We start from the raw sequence: 16,723 nt of genomic DNA on the forward strand, positions 1-16,723 counted from the left end.
AAGCAGCCAACCAGTGCTCAGCATATGTAGGAACTGCTTCAAGACTGTTGGAAAAGCATTCCAGGCGAAGCTGGTTGAGAGAATGCCAAGAGTGTGCAAAAGCAAGGCAAAGGGTGGCTACTTTGAATAATCTCAAATAGAAAATATATTTTGATTTGTAACCACTTTTTTGGTTACTACATGATTCCTTATGTGTTATATCATAGTTTTGATGTCGTCACTCTTATTCTACAATGTAGAAAATCGTAGAAATAAAGAAAAACACTTGAATCAGTATGTATGTCCAAACTTTTGACTGGTACTGTTTATGCCTACATCAATCTTGAACAGGATGATCTATTTTGGATGCAATTTTAATGGAATTGAGAAAGACTGCGAGAGAGCGCTCACGCGTAAAACTCTGCATCTGAATTAAGACAACAGCAACAACAAAAAAAGGTGACCCCCAAAAGTCAGATGAAGACATAAATTAGACGCACATTTGGTCCTTATATTACTGTAGCATAGGCTATGCTGCAGCAAATACAGAATACAGAATTTTTTTTACCCTGAGATAGATGATAGGTCTACATGCATTGTGAACTGCGCTCCATACTGAAATTAGCTGCATGTCACCACCCTGAGCGTTGATGCTTGATCACGCAGAAAGCAGAGAGACGGCCTTAGAGAAGACACATTTAGACATTGCATAATATTTAACAGTTCCATTTCACATCATGCTGTTCATATGAATAATTTACCGGATCCTCGCAGTTATTTATCCTGGGAAAAGGGAGTGGTTTTGGGCAGTAAATCTTGGTAACCGTGTTCCCGCCTTTCAACTCTACTTCCCACCAGACACTGGGAGATTAATTCCCTTTGCAGCAGGACAATAACCTAAAACACAAGGCCAAATCTACACTGGAGTTGCTTACCAAGAAGACAGTGGATGTTCCTGAGTGACCTACAAGTTACAGTTACGGTGCATTTAGTATTCAGACCCTTTCCCTCTTTCTACATTACGTTAAAACCTGTTTGGGCTATAGGGGGCGTATTGGAAAAACTGGAAAATATGTGCAAATTTTCAAACGGCCTCTTAATCAATTTTTGCTCTTACAATATGCATATTGTTAATACTATTGGATAGAAAAGAGTCTCTAGTTTCTAAAACCGTTTTAATTTTTTCTCTGAGTGGAACACAAGTCCTTTGGCAGCACTTTCCCCGACCAGGAAGTAAAATGCAAGATGTTTATGCTCGCTTCAACGCTCTGCCTATACATGGTCATGCCACCTATGACCCGAAACACACCTCGTACGCCTTCCTCTGGGTGTCAAGAGGACGTCAGAGGAGAAATCTTGCGTTTATCTTGTTCTGACGTGAAATAAGACCTATTTCTTTGACGTGACCGTCAATTTCAGGAAGTCAGAAGCGCGCGACTTGGGAGAGATATCATGTTTTGTTTTGCTGCCGTTTCGGATGTGAACTATCTCCAGCTCGGATTTGATTTGATAAATGAGACCATGTCATCGTAATGTATGTTTTTTCAATATAGTTTAATCAGATTATTTGAATTTTTTGGGGAGTTTTGCCGTGTTCCGTAATGTTTACTTTGTTTACGTTGGAGAGATCCGTGCCACTCGACTAGTACCCCTGCTAAATGAAGATGGAAAGTTGCCATTCTGAATGGATTGAACGACTCTTCTGGACTAAGGACAACTTGATCAACATTCTGATGAAAGATCAGCCAAAGTAAGACCAAATTTATAATGTTATTTCATATATCTGTCGTGCATGTCAACTGGTCGCGCGCGCCCAAGTGTGTCTGTCTGGCGTGGCTATGCTAATTTAGCGCTACATTTAGTTTTCGATGTAAAACATTTAATAAATCGGAAATATTGTCTGGAATCACAAGAATCCTGTTTTTCAATTGCTGCACAGTATGTATTTCTCAGAAATGTTTTATGAGGAGTAATTAGGTATTTGATGTTGGTGTGTTATGGCTGCTTTCTGATTGTAGCTGAAATGTAATTTATGATTTATACCATAAATATGCACATTTAAAAAAAAAAAAACATATGCTATACAATAAATATGTTATCAGACTGTCATCTTATGAAGTTGTTTCTTGGTTAGTGGCTATATATATCTTCATTTGGTCGAATTAGTGATAGCTGGTGATGGACGTAAAAACTGATTGGTGTTAGAAAGTGGTGTCTTTTGCTAAGGTGGTTAGCTAATAGATTTACATATTTTGTCTTCCCTGTAAAACATTTTAAAAATCGGACATGTTGGCTAGATTCACAAGATGTCTGCCTTTCATATGCTGTATTGGACTTGTTAATGTGTGAAAGTTAAATATTTTAAAAAAATGTATTTTTTGAATTTGCCGCTCTGCCTTTTCAATGGAATGTGGGAGGAGTGCCGCTAGCGGCACCCGTGGCCCCTAAAGGTTAAAGCCTTATTCTAAAATGTTTCATTTTTTTATTCCACTTTGTAACAACAAAATGTGGAATAAGTCAAGAGGTGTGAACTCTTTCTGAAGGCACTGTAGGTAGGGAGGGGAAGGAGGGAGGGAGGTCAGTAGAAAGGTAGTAGGTTTGGGCGATATACCGGGGTATTTCGAAATACACATACGGTATGATTTCAATAACGTTTCGTTGGCTGCGGGGGTGCGTGCTACGCCACTGCTTAAGTTAAGCATAACTATAAGAAATCTAAGACGTGTCAAATAAATGACATCCAGCCAAGGGCTCCAGCTATGCATTTGGTTAGCTAATTTGCTAGCTACGTGGCTAGATGTCAAGATCAAGCTTCTTGGTTACAGCAGACATTCAATCCCCTCCTGGACCAAGATCCCGGTTGCCAAAATAGTTTTGTGCGTTATTTGTGAGTGAGTATTTAGAAATAGCGCCCCTTGTGTGCATCCAGTAATACCAAATGACATTTTTTTTTTTTTATGTAATCAAATGTGTGAATTAGGCCTATCTTTTACCCATTGCAGCTTCACAAAGAACTGCAATGTTATCTAAAATGATGAAATAGAGCCCCATTACTGTTAAACGAAACTAGTATTTAACAATCTTCCAAGGACAATGCATCACAGCAACAAAGATATGTATAGATTTTTTACATGTTGATTGCCAATATTTCCCCCCCTCATCTTTTCCTACCTAGTACACATTCAAATAATACTTTGGATATGATAAAATGCTTTAAATCTGACTCCATCCATCCTAATGATAAAAGATGCTTGGATGAGAAGCTCCATATCTAGTGAGAGCTAGAGGCTGGGCTGAGAGACAGTTACCCCACCAGCAGAGCCTGTCGACAGGACACCCTCCCCCTGCCTGACTGCCCTGCCCCTGGATCCATTTCACTGCAGCTTTTTCTCCCCTCCGCCTCCATTACTATTCAAAGGTAATCAATCCACACTGATTATGCCAAAGTTCTGCAACCCCATTGATTGCTGAGGTAGCAAGACTAAGCGCCCTACACTTGAGCAGGGAAGCACTCTCCCCTGAGGGAAGGAAAGACAGCGGCCAACGAGCTAATAAAAATCAACACAGCAGAACAGAACAAGGCAACAAGCCTTAAAGTTAGCAAACCCTTGACACCTGTCCTGATCCCAGACCAGAGCAGTCAACAGGGGAGAATGGATGGATTCTAAAAACTCTAATGTGCTCTGGGTTCCATTAAGAACCCTGCCTGGAAGTTCACTTACACAGACAAATTTACATCCAAATGACACCCTATTCCCTATATAGTGTACTACCAGTGACTCTGGTCTCTCTCAGGCCCATCAAAACAAACTAAAGCCAGAGCCAGTCAGAACCAGGAATTCACAGTGACACAGAGGGAGGAGACCGGCTCCAGGGAGGTTCATAGGGTTCCAGACAGGGAGAGTAGTGGCCCATATTTAGAATTCTGTCATCTGTTGCCAAGCTTCCGTTCCAGAGTGAATCAGAGTCGCCCACTTGTTAATCTTATTCCAAAGTGTTTGAATATTCATTAAGGCATGGTTCTCAACATCAATATTCAACACCAACTCATGAGTTGTTCAGCAGTCAATAGTCCTGAAGTCCAGCTCTGTCCACAAACATAACTGATGAGAAGGATTTCATACTGGCAGTGAACCTCTTGTTAAGATGAAAACCAAAAAGGCAGAACATAAACATTCCAAGCCATATAACTGTACATCAAAAGAAATGGGAGTAAATAGTCTGGACGGCCAACAAGTGAGCGTCAGAAACGCTCTCTTCAAAAAGTAGACACGAATGAATAGGATTAGCTCGGCACAACACAAGTTATGATGACAACGCTATTTCCGACCATACTGTAGCTTCAGTCAGTCTGGTACTTGAGCTGATGGGCTTCATGGGAAACCTCATTAACATTTCAGAGGTCTGCTCATCTCATCACCGACGGGCGGCAAACAATTCTCACTAGACCCGTCTTTAAACAGGCTGCTTCTCATCTCATGGTGCTCTCATACAGAGGATTATACACGGGACTACACAGGGCTCAACTATGGATGAAGAGGTTTTGTCTCCTGTCATAGAAGTGTCAGAGCAGGGCAATTAAAATTTTTATTTAACCTTTATTTAACTAGGCAAGTAAGTTAAGAACAAATTCTTATTTACAATGACGGCCTAGGAACAGTGGGTTAACTTCTTATGGCTGGGGGCAGTATTGAGTAGCTTGGATGAATAAGGTGCCCAGAGTAAACTGCCTGCTACTCAGGCCCAGATCCTAGGATATGCATATTATTAGTAGATTTGGATAGAAAACACTCTGAAGTTTCTAAAACTGTTTGAATGATGTCTGTGAGTATAACAGAACTCATATGGCAGGCTAAAACCTGAGAAAAAAATCCAACCAGGAAGTGGGAAATCTGAGGTTTGTAGGTTTGCCTATCCAATATACAGCGTCTATGGGGTCATATTGCACTTCCCAAGGCTTCCACTAGATGTCAACAGTCTTTAGAACATTGTTTGATGCTTCTACTGAGAAGGATGTGGGAATGAGAGCTGATTGAGTCATGCGTCTGGCAGAGTGCCACGGGCTCACTCAGGCAGCTAACTCCCCGTGAGAGTTAGCTGCGTTCCATCGCATTTCTACAGACAAAGGAATTCTCCGGTTGAAAGATTATTGAAGATTTATGTTAAAAACATCCTAAAGATTGATTCTATACATCGTTTGACATGTTTCTACGAACTGTAACGGAACTGTTTGACTTTTCGTCTGGCCTGCACGTCATCAATTTCAATTTTGGAACTAAACGCGCGAACAAAAAGGAGGTTTTTGGACATAAATGATGGACTTTATCGAACAAAACAAACATTTATTGTGGAACTAGGATTCCTGGGAGTGCATTCTGATGAAGATCATCAAAGGTAAGTGAATATTTATAATGCTATTTCTGACTTCTGTTGACTCCACAACATGGCGGATATCTGTATGGCTTGTTTGGGCTCTGAGCGCTGTACTCAGATTATTGCATGGTGTGCTTTTTCCGTAAAGTTTTTTTGAAATCTGACACAGCGGTTGCATTAAGGAGAAGTGGATCTAAAATTCCACAAATCCAAACTCAGGAGGCGCGGGCAAGTCCAGGTGAAAGTTCAGACGAAAAGTCATATTACAGTTCGTAGAAACATGTAAAACGAAGTATAGAATCAATCTTTAGGATGTTTTTATCATAAACCTCTGCCAGCCAGAGTGTTTTCTATCCAAATCGACTAATTATAGGCATATTCTAGCTTCTAGGCCTGAGTAGCAGGCAGTTTACTCTGGGCACCTTTTTATCCAAGCTACTCATTACTGCCCCCCAGTCCCAAAGAAGTAAAACCCTACAGGAGGGTATCTCTCCAGGAACAGGGTTGGAGTGAAAACCTACAGGACGGTAGCTATCCAGGAATAGGGTTGGAGTGAAAACATACTCAGTCTAGACGGCAGTCGGGAGGAGGCAAGATCAGGTGGGACAATGTGAGGGCAGATACATGTGAGTAACAGGCACAACTCTTAGTGTTTTTTTCTCAAAGTTGCCTGGATGTCTTAATTATGAGTACACGCGTAACAACCTAAGCACTACACAACTTACATTCGATCAAATAAGCCACTACATTTTTTGTTAACCAAATTCAACAAAACTCCTTGCTTGGTGAGCAACATTTTTTTAAATAAACACCTGCTGGAGAAGAACCAGTTAGGGCCAGTTGTCCCGCTCACTTCACCTCTTCCTTGCTGGTGTGTCACGTCACCTCTTCCTTGCTGGTGTGTCACGTCACCTCTTCCTTGCTGGTGTGTCACGTCACCTCTTCCTTGCTGGTGTGACCAACAAATTTTTGTAAATTATTGAAAAAGCGGGGACCGATGCGTATCGGTGAATCATTACATCCCTACTAATCAAGACACCTCACTTCCCATAATTCAGACAAACATCTTGGAAGCTCTCAACACGAAGATGTCTGGTCCCATGGCAACACATTGATTTAACAGGCAGTCTGTCAGGACGCCTCAGTGCCTCTGTTTGAGGGCCTACCACAAGATAGAGCCAGCCATATGTTCCGCAGCTCAGGTGGACAAAACAGTCAATCTGACAGTCAAGTAAGGGGAGACCCCACCTGTCCAGCACAGCCCAACCAGCAGCGTGACTGAGCCATACACACTCATTCCCCCTTCATGCTGTGAATTCAGCTTCATCAAGCAGTGCAAAGAGTTATTTCATCATTCATACCAGGGAAAACTACTCGTTCATACATTGTGTTCTACCACACAAACCTGTCGCTCGGTACAAATAATGCAGAATGCATTGTGAATTATGAATGTTCAATTAATAAATATACGTCCAATATAGTCCAAATTATGCATCCGAATTTACAGCAAAGCATGCATGATGAAATGATCCAAACAGTGGTTTAACGGGGGCTGTAAGGTTCACACCCAAACACAGGGCATCACCCAGCACAGGGCATCACCCAGCACAGGGCAACACCCAACACAGGGCAACACCCAGCACAGGGCAACACCCAGCACAGGGCATCACCCAGCACAGGGCATCACCCAGCACAGGGCATCACCCAGCACAGGGCATCACCCAGCACAGGGCATCACCCAGCACAGGGCATCACCCAGCACAGGGCAACACCCAACACAGGGCAACACCCAGCACAGGGCATCACCCAGCACAGGGCATCACCCAGCACAGGGCATCACCCAGCACAGGGCATCACCCAGCACAGGGCATCACCCAGCACAGGGCATCACCCAGCACAGGGCATCACCCAGCACAGGGCATCACCCAACACAGGCCAACACCCAGCACAGGGCATCACCCAGCACAGGGCATCACCCAGCACAGGGCATCACCCAGCCCAGGGCAACACCCAACACAGGGCAACACCCAGCACAGGGCAACACCCAGCACAGGGCATCACCCATCACAGGGCAACACCCAGCACAGGGCATCACCCAGCACAGGGCAACACCCAACACAGGGCAACACCCAACATAGGGCAACACCCAGCACAGGGCATCACCCAACACAGGGCAACACCCAGCACAGGGCATCACCCAGCACAGGGCAACACCCAACACAGGGCATCACCCAACACAGGGCAACACCCAACACAGGGCATCACCCAGCACAGGGCAACACCCAGCACAGGGCAACACCCAGCACAGGGCATCACCCAACACAGGGCATCACCCAACACAGGGCATCACCCTGCACAGGGCATCACCCTGCACAGGGCATCACCCTGCACAGGGCATCACCCTGCACAGTGCGCTGGCCACAGAAAGGATTACCACATCGCTTACTTTGGAGGACCACGGCTGCAAGCAGTTGGCATAGCAACGGACGAGGAAAGCCATTTCCAGAGCAGGGAGGGAAAGTTTCCCCTTTCAACACCTAAAGGAAAAGGAAAGACGACGCCGATCAGATTGAGGATTCTTCCCAAGGGACTAAAGGAAATTGCCCTGAAAGAGATCAATCCTCAATGTTGTCCAAACATCCTCAGACATTAAATGTCACTTTGTTATTGTTCATTTAGGTTCTGGCAGTGACTATCAGATGTCAATCAAGAAGCCGATGGCGAGAGAAGCTTTCAGAGGATCACTTGTGAACTCCCCATAAAAATCAAAAAATGCATTTAAAAAGCTGGAGGAAGACCGACTCATTGCAGAAAAGCTTGTTCATTCAGCAGCTCCAGAGTGCTGAAAGCAGAAAATCCTGAAGACAAAGCAGGTTGCAAAGCCACAGCCTCCATGATCAGTGATCCTGCAAACTTGCTCAAATTCAGTTGTGCTGTGAACTCCACCACTGTAGGATGCCCTTAGAGAGAAGTCAAAGTGTTGAGAAAGTCCTCAGAGATATTGTTCGCCTCAGAGTTTAAAGTCCCTGGCAGTGTTCTTCTTTTTAACCTGTTTGTAACAGTGGCAGACAGCCTATTCTCCAGTGCTGTCAAGTCCCAGAGAGAGACCTCTAGCAGGACTTCCAGTCAGTCAGCCTGCGCTCCGCTCAGTGTTCCTCCTCACACAGCCTGGCTCACTGCAGCTCTCCTCCTCCTCCCCCTCTCTCTCCCTCTATAGCGCTCCAGCAGTGTGCATGCTTGTCCATCTCCAGAGGGGCCAGACTGCTTCCCGCTCCCCAGCTCAGAGTGCATAGACCCAGGCCAACGTCAACAACTAATAGGGAGGGAGGGAGGGAGGGAGGGAGGGAGGGAGGGAGGGAGGGAGGGAGGGAGGGAGGGAGGGAGAGCCCGGCTGAAAAATAATGACATCACCTGTGCAGGGCAATGGAGCAATGGAAGGGAGGGGGGAGGAGAGAGCGATGGAAGGGAGGAGAGCGCGATGGAAGGGAGGAGAGCACGATGGGAGGGAGGGAGGGAGGGAGGGAGGGAGGGAGGGAGGGAGGGAGGGAGGGAGGGAGGGAGGGAGGGAGGGAGGGAGGGAGGGAGGGAGGGAGGGAGGGAGGGAGGAGAGGAGAGGAGAGGAGAGGAGAGAGCGATGGAGGGAGGAGAGGAGAGACGGAGGGGAGAGAGAGTGCTGGGGGAAACTGCATTAGACCGATTGGCTGTCTAGAGGGAGCGGAGAGAGGTAGGGTGAGAAAGACAGGAGTGACAGAGAAAAAGAGAGTGACAGAGGGAGAGAGAAAGACAGTTGAGAGAGGGGAGGGAGCATCTTTACTGATCAAGCAGCCACATAAAGCTTTGTGTATTCAGTCACTGCCGTCCCTTTAAATAAATGCATAAATAACAAAGGAAAAAGCATAAATCACAGCATGTCATCTGCACGGTTCTGCATGGGAAATATGCTAATGTCTTCCCTTTCACAAAAGCTCCAATTGTGCCTGGTTGTGAAATAGAATTTGAAATTGTGTCGATGGCTTTGATTTATAGCACAAGATCCAATTGCATTATTAAAGCCCAATGAATAACACCTGGGACAGAGACCTGCAGCACCAAACTAAGATCTGAGAAATGTACTGAAAATAAGAGGTCCAAACCCTTTCTCTGTTACAAAGAAACCCAGACCAAAACAACTACTACTCTGTACGGGGCAGGCCAGCAGTGAGGGATGGGGATGTGAAACCAGAAATAATGTTGACTCTCTAAGACTTCTGAATTCCTCTGGTGTGGCTATAGAGGAGCATGGCAGCCTCACCTTACATACAGCCTTTACTAAAGCAGAGAGAAGCTCCTCTGATCAAATCTGCTGTTGAGTAATGTGTCAGTGTTGCTCAGCGGACAGAAGGGGATGTCTTCTCTCTCTGCACCACTGTTATGAAGAGGGGGGAAACTGAAGCATGTTTCTCCACTCGGCTCCACGCCCCACACGCTACCGCGTGCTGCTAAAGGATGACATCATTATTTTAGCGAGCAGCCAATAGCAGGCCAGCACATGGAGCCTCCCTGGAAGCGCTGTCCATAGGAGAGCGAGATACAGAGAGCGAGAGAGCGAGAGAGCGAGAGAGAGAGACACACAGAGATACACAGAGATAAAGAGGAGAGAGACACAGAGATAAAGAGGAGAGAGACACAGAGATAAAGAGGAGAGAGACACAGAGATAAAGAGGAGAGAGACACAGAGATAAAGAGGAGAGAGACACAGAGATAAAGAGGAGAGAGACACAGAGATAAAGAGGAGAGAGACACAGAGATAAAGAGGAGAGAGACACAGAGATAAAGAGGAGAGAGACACAGAGATAAAGAGGAGAGAGACACAGAGATAAAGAGGAGAGAGACACAGAGATAAAGAGGAGAGAGACACAGAGATAAAGAGGAGAGAGACACAGAGATAAAGAGGAGAGAGACACAGAGATAAAGAGGAGAGAGACACAGAGATAAAGAGGAGAGAGACACAGAGATAAAGTGGAGAGAGACACAGAGATAAAGTGGAGAGAGACACAGAGATAGAGCGAGAGAGAGAGAGAGACACAGTGCCCCTGGCCTCTCAGCAGGAATAAAAGGACTTCTCATGTAATGGATTCCAGGTTGGTATACAAGGGAGAGAGTGTGAGAGTCAGCTGCAGCTCCCTTCAACATTTAATAGAAGTCACAAACACACCTCTACAATCCTCTGTTTTACAAACCCGGACTCAGAACACAAACAGAGGGGGAGGCTCTGCACATGGCTAAATTCCTTCTTCAACAGCCAGAGGAACCTTGAGGAATGCTTGCTTATGAACATCTCTTCATCTCTCAAATCCTCCCAAACCAACACACAGGTTCAGTCATCAGCTGTCTAAATGCTCTACTGAGCAGCACACTATATCACAGCCTTTTCTCATGATGGATTCTACTTGTTGCATCAACAACAGCAGCTTTGTTTCTCAGGTAGACAAGGAAGTGAGAGAGTAAGCGGACATACATCAGGCAGGATGTGCTTCCTCTGTGTGTGTGTGTGTGTGTGTGTGTGTGTGTGTGTGTGTGTGTGTGTGTGTGTGTGTGTGTGTGTGTGTGTGTGTGTGTGTGTGTGTGTGTGTGTGCGCATGCGAGAAAGTTTAACCACAAGACCAAGATTACAAACAGTGAAGCTAACTTTGTGACTACACTTCAATCAGACAGACATGGGAAGAGATAGGCCTGTTTTCACAACGAACATGGCCAAGATAATGAAAATACAACATTTCCATGGGGTAAAAGGTCAAACTGCCAACGCAGGCAAGCAGCACCCTGAAGACATGTTTGCATCATTCAACAGGCCAGACATCAGGGTACCGCAGTCAAACAAGTGGTCTCTAACTACAGACAGTGCTGCTGGCTTCTGTACACTTCATTAGAGCATGTACAGTACTGACAACCAGGAAGGAAGCGTATATACAGTACACCGTACAATGTCCAACCCTGCTCCGATCAACAACACTCAGATAGGAATTCTAATGGGGGCTTAAAATGTGTGTGTGGGGAAATCGCACACGTGGGTCATTCTCCCTGCAGTGGTTAGGAGAGTGACAGAGGCGAGACGGAATCACTCGGTATCCCTAAGCCATAGGATGTCTCAGTGAGCAATGAACAATCACACACACAAACTGCTTGGCTTGTGTGTGTGTGTGTATATGTCTGTGGTTGGGGGTAGTGCTTTACATATTCCAACCTATTTTTATTTTTCCACCACTCATTTGCATATATTTTGGCACACTGCCTATTTCATAAAAGGCAAAAATAATGATGAAAACAATTGATTCTCCCCATGTAATCTTCCCCTCAAATACCACCCCCACCACAGTGAACACAGAATGCTGCTATTCCAATAAATGGTGTTTAACATGAAACAGGTTGCCTCTGGTCTATTCCTCATTATATAACTCATATTATACAGTATAATCCCACCCTTGAGAGTCCAGACTGCCAATAATCCTTCTGCTTAAACAGGCCATATTAATGGATGATGACTCCATCATCTTGTACTTGGCCGTCACAATGCAACACACAGAACTCCAGCAGAACACTGTTCTGGGAGGGGCTATACTGTATTGTACTATACTGTGTACAGGTCTGGGACCTTCCCTTCCTACCCAGTACCTGTAGGAGGAAGGAGAAAGACAGAGCAAAAGCACGAGAGAGCGAGCGAACAAGCGAGAGAGACACGAGAGGGGGGAGGAGAGGGTAACTGAGAGGGGGAGATGAGAGAGAGAGGGGAGGGGATGAGAGGGTAGCTGAGAGGGGGAGATGAGAGAGAGAGGGGAGGGGATGAGAGGGTAGCTGAGAGGGGGAGATGAGAGAGGGGATGAGAGGGTAGCTGAGAGGGGGAGATGAGAGAGGGGATGAGAGGGTAGCTGAGAGGGGGAGATGAGAGAGAGAGAGGGGATGAGAGGGTAGCTGAGAGGGGGAGATGAGAGAGAGAGAGGGGATGAGAGGGTAGCTGAGAGGGGGAGATGAGAGAGAGAGGGGATGAGAGGGTAGCTGAGAGGGGGAGATGAGAGAGAGAGAGAGAGGATGAGAGGGTAGCTGAGAGGGGGAGATGAGAGAGAGAGAGAGAGGATGAGAGGGTAGCTGAGAGGGGGAGATGAGAGAGAGAGAGAGGGGATGAGAGGGTAGCTGAGAGGGGAGATGAGAGAGAGAGAGAGAGAGAGGGGATGAGAGGGTAGCTGAGAGGGGGAGATGAGAGAGAGAGAGGGGGGATGAGAGGGTAGCTGAGAGGGGGAGATGAGAGAGAGAGAGGGGGGATGAGAGGGTAGCTGAGAGGGGGAGATGAGAGAGAGAGAGGGGATGAGAGGGTAGCTGAGAGGGGGAGATGAGAGAGAGAGAGAGGGGATGAGAGGGTAGCTGAGAGGGGGAGATGAGAGAGAGAGAGAGGGGATGAGAGGGTAGCTGAGAGGGGGAGATGAGAGAGAGAGAGAGGGGATGAGAGGGTAGCTGAGAGGGGGAGATGAGAGAGAGAGAGAGAGGGGATGAGAGGGTAGCTGAGAGGGGGAGATGAGAGAGAGAGAGAGAGGGGATGAGAGGGTAGCTGAGAGGGGGAGATGAGAGAGAGAGAGAGGGGATGAGAGGGTAGCTGAGAGGGGGAGATGAGAGAGAGAGAGAGGGGATGAGAGGGTAGCTGAGAGGGGGAGATGAGAGAGAGAGAGAGGGGATGAGAGGGTAGCTGAGAGGGGGAGATGAGAGAGAGAGAGAGGGGATGAGAGGGTAGCTGAGAGGGGGAGATGAGAGAGAGAGAGAGGGGATGAGAGGGTAGCTGAGAGGGGGAGATGAGAGAGAGAGAGAGAGGATGAGAGGGTAGCTGAGAGGGGGAGATGAGAGAGAGAGAGAGAGGATGAGAGGGTAGCTGAGAGGGGGAGATGAGAGAGAGAGAGAGGGGATGAGAGGGTAGCTGAGAGGGGGAGATGAGAGAGAGAGAGAGAGAGAGAAAGAGAGAGGGGATGAGAGGGTAGCTGAGAGGGGGAGATGAGAGAGAGAGAGAGAGAGAGGGGATGAGAGGGTAGCTGAGAGGGGGAGATGAGAGAGGGGAGGGGATGAGAGGGTAGCTGAGAGGGGGAGATAAGTGGGCAGGGAGAGAAGAGAGGAAGGAGCAACAAGAGAGGGAGGCTGAATTCAAGTTAAGTTATTATCACGTGCACAGGTACAGTGAAATGCCTTTCTTGCAAACTATTTCCCAACAATGCAGTAATCAATATCAGTAGTACTAAAAAAAAATAAAGTAGAAGAAAAAAAACATGAAAAAAAGAAATAAGAACATGAAAGTAAGCTAACATATATACAGGGTCAGTGCCAATACCATATTTACAATGTGCTGGAAAAAGGAGAGGTTGAAAATGACCATGAATTCGCCCGCCAGCTGTTATGCGCATGCTCTGAGAACGCGCCCTGGAATATTATCCGGCATGCCCGCCAGCTGCTCTGAGAACGCGCCCTGGAATATTATCCGGCATGCCCGCCAGCTGCTCTGAGAACGCGCCCTGGAATATTATCCGGCATGCCCGCCAGCTGATCTGAGAACGCGCCCTGGAATATTATCCGGCATGCCCGCCAGCTGATCTGAGAACGCGCCCTGGAATATTATCCGGCATGCCCGCCAGCTGATCTGAGAACGCGCCCTGGAATATTATCCGGCATGCCCGCCAGCTGATCTGAGAACGCGCCCTGGAATATTATCCGGCATGCCCGCCAGCTGATCTGAGAACGCGCCCTGGAATATTATCCGGCATGCCCGCCAGCTGATCTGAGAACGCGCCCTGGAATATTATCCGGCATGCCTGCCAGCTGATCTGAGAACGCGCCCTGGAATATTATCCGGCATGCCCGCCAGCTGCTCTGAGAACGCGCCCTGGAATATTATCCGGCATGCCTGCCAGCTGATCTGTGAACCTGGAATACCCTCAGCTACCCTCTCATCCCCTCCCCTTGACCTGATTAAAAAGCTTACTCACGTCAGCCTCGGAGAGTGAGATCACCCAGACCCAAGGGTCGGCGGGGGCCCCCATGTATGGCTCGGTGTTGTTTTTGTCAAAGCGTGCATAATCAAATGCATTGAGTTCTTCTGGTAGAGAGGCATCGTTGGGCAGATCATGGTTGGGTCTTCCTTTGTAATCCATGATGACTGGAGCCCCTGCCACATGTGGCGGGCAATGGAGCCTGTGTCATAGGATTCCACCTTGTTCCTAGATTGTCCTTTTTCTCGTTTGATGACTCTGGAGGGCTTAGCGGGACTTCCAAACCAGCCCCTCACCCCTAGCAACTCACCGGAGGACCCTCACCCCTAGCAACTCACCGGAGGACCCTCACCCCTAGCAACTCACCGGAGGACCCTCACCCCTAGCAACTCACCGGAGGACCCTCACCCCTAGCAACTCACCGGAGGACCCTCACCCCTAGCAACTCACCGGAGGACCCTCACCCCTAGCAACTCACCGGAGGACCCTCACCCCTAGCAACTCACCGGAGGACCCTCACCCCTAGCAACTCACCGGAGGACCCTCACCCCTAGCAACTCACCGGAGGACCCTCACCCCTAGCAACTCACCGGAGGACCCTCACCCCTAGCAACTCACTGGAGGACCCTCACCCCTAGCAACTCACTGGAGGACCCTCACCCCTAGCAACTCACTGGAGGACCCTCACCCCTAGCAACTCACTGGAGGACCCTCTGTTATCATGCGTTGCTGATGAAACTCTGAGGGTGACAGAGTGGTGAGGGGATCAAATCAACATATCTTAACCAAACAGAATGAAACATGTTGCCTTTGGTATATTGCTCTTTATATAACCCATATTATAAAATATAATCCCACCCTTGAGAGTTCAGACAGCCAATAATCCTTCTGTTTGAACAGGCCACATTAAATGGTTTGTACTTGGCCGTAACAATGCTTTTCTGCTCCACTACCCACAGAGCCACAAAGAGTTCCAGCAGACCACTGTTCTGGGCTGTGCTGTCCTGTACCTTACTGTGCTGTCCTGTACCTTACTGTGCTGTGTTGTGTTGATCTGTACTGTGCTGTATTCTCCTGGATTGCACTGTGCAAGGGGAATCAAAAAAACAAATGCAATTCACATTTAAATAATAAAACAAGCATGAAATTCAAATGAGGAAATTCCACGTTGTTTTAGAAGATCTAAACACTTGGGTTACATGTGTCAATCAGTCAAACGAATACAGGTGGCTCAAAACAAAAACATAACGCAGTGCATTATGGGATACAACTTCGCTCTGAAGCCAGCAGTGGAGCCGATTCGGTCAAAGTGGCTATTGGAGGGTCAAATTAGCCACTACACCCTCCTTCATTCTCACTCCCTCAGCTTTGGGACACTTGTGCATATAGTGGAGGTGCACCTGAACATACAACTGGAGGGGTGAGGAGGAGGGCGTGATTTGGGATTCAGCCAGAGAAGAGAGGATGGGGAGGTGAGGGGCAGGGAGAAGAGAGGATGGGGAGGTGAGGGGCAGGGAGAAGAGAGGATGGGGAGGTGAGGGGCAGGGAGAAGAGAGGATGGGGAGGTGAGGGGCAGGGAGAAGAGAGGATGGGGAGGTGAGGGGCAGGGAGAAGAGAGGATGGGGAGGTGAGGGGCAGGGAGAAGAGAGGATGGGGAGGTGAGGGGCAGGGAGAAGAGAGGATGGGGAGGTGAGGGGCAGGGAGAAGAGAGGATGGGGAGGTGAGGGGCAGGGAGAAGAGAGGATGGGGAGGTGAGGGGCAGGGAGAAGAGAGGATGGGGAGGTGAGGGGCAGGGAGAAGAGAGGATGGGGAGGTGAGGGGCAGGGAGAAGAGAGAATGGGGAGGTGAGGGGCAGGGAGAAGAGAGGATGGGGAGGTGAGGGGCAGGGAGAAGAGAGGGAAGAGAGCAGAGATAGAGGGGAGGAGGCCTGGAGGGAATGTGCTGCTTGTATGTGAGGGTGCAGGAGGAGAGGGTGGGGGCTGCTACTAGCAAGCATGTATGGGACCGGTGATCCCTGAAGCCCCAGGGTAAAGTCCCTGCCTGGCTTCTGCAAAAAAGCCCAGCTCCATAGCACTGGGATGAAAATATGAGCCTCCCCTGGAGCTGGGGGAAGGGAGGAGGAGGAGGGAAGGGGGGGGGGGGGGTGTTCAGCAAGGTTGTCATCCTAGCTTTGATGACGTAATCCCTCAAATTAGCTCCAGAGGCAGCAGCAGTGGTACACTCAGCACAGAATGAACGATGTTAACATTTAGATGAAGTCTTGCCTGGACTGTTGCCTGCGCTATATTTCCAGGTCCTAGATGCACTCCCCATGGCCGGGTACAGTACAGGAGACTATGCTGCTTCTCACATGTTTCACAACACATTCTCTC

General features: G+C 47.8%; 1 protein-coding gene across 9 annotated transcripts in view; it reads right to left on the reverse strand.

The window, feature by feature from the left end:
* Positions 1-16,723, reverse strand: part of LOC139537745 (rap guanine nucleotide exchange factor 6-like) — a 184,521-nt gene that overhangs the window by 90,469 nt on the left and 77,329 nt on the right. The window contains exon 1 of one of the 9 annotated variants that reach the window (XM_071339466.1): positions 7,799-8,634. The exons of the other annotated variants lie outside the window; for them this stretch is intronic. Coding sequence (XP_071195567.1) covers positions 7,799-7,852 — 54 coding nt within the window. The 5' untranslated portion in view covers positions 7,853-8,634. Of the gene's footprint in view, positions 1-7,798; positions 8,635-16,723 lie in introns of those variants that run through there. 9 annotated transcript variants of the gene reach the window in all.

The sequence above is a fragment of the Salvelinus alpinus genome, chromosome 13 (genome assembly GCF_045679555.1).
Source record: "Salvelinus alpinus chromosome 13, SLU_Salpinus.1, whole genome shotgun sequence".
NCBI lineage: Eukaryota > Metazoa > Chordata > Actinopteri > Salmoniformes > Salmonidae > Salvelinus > Salvelinus alpinus.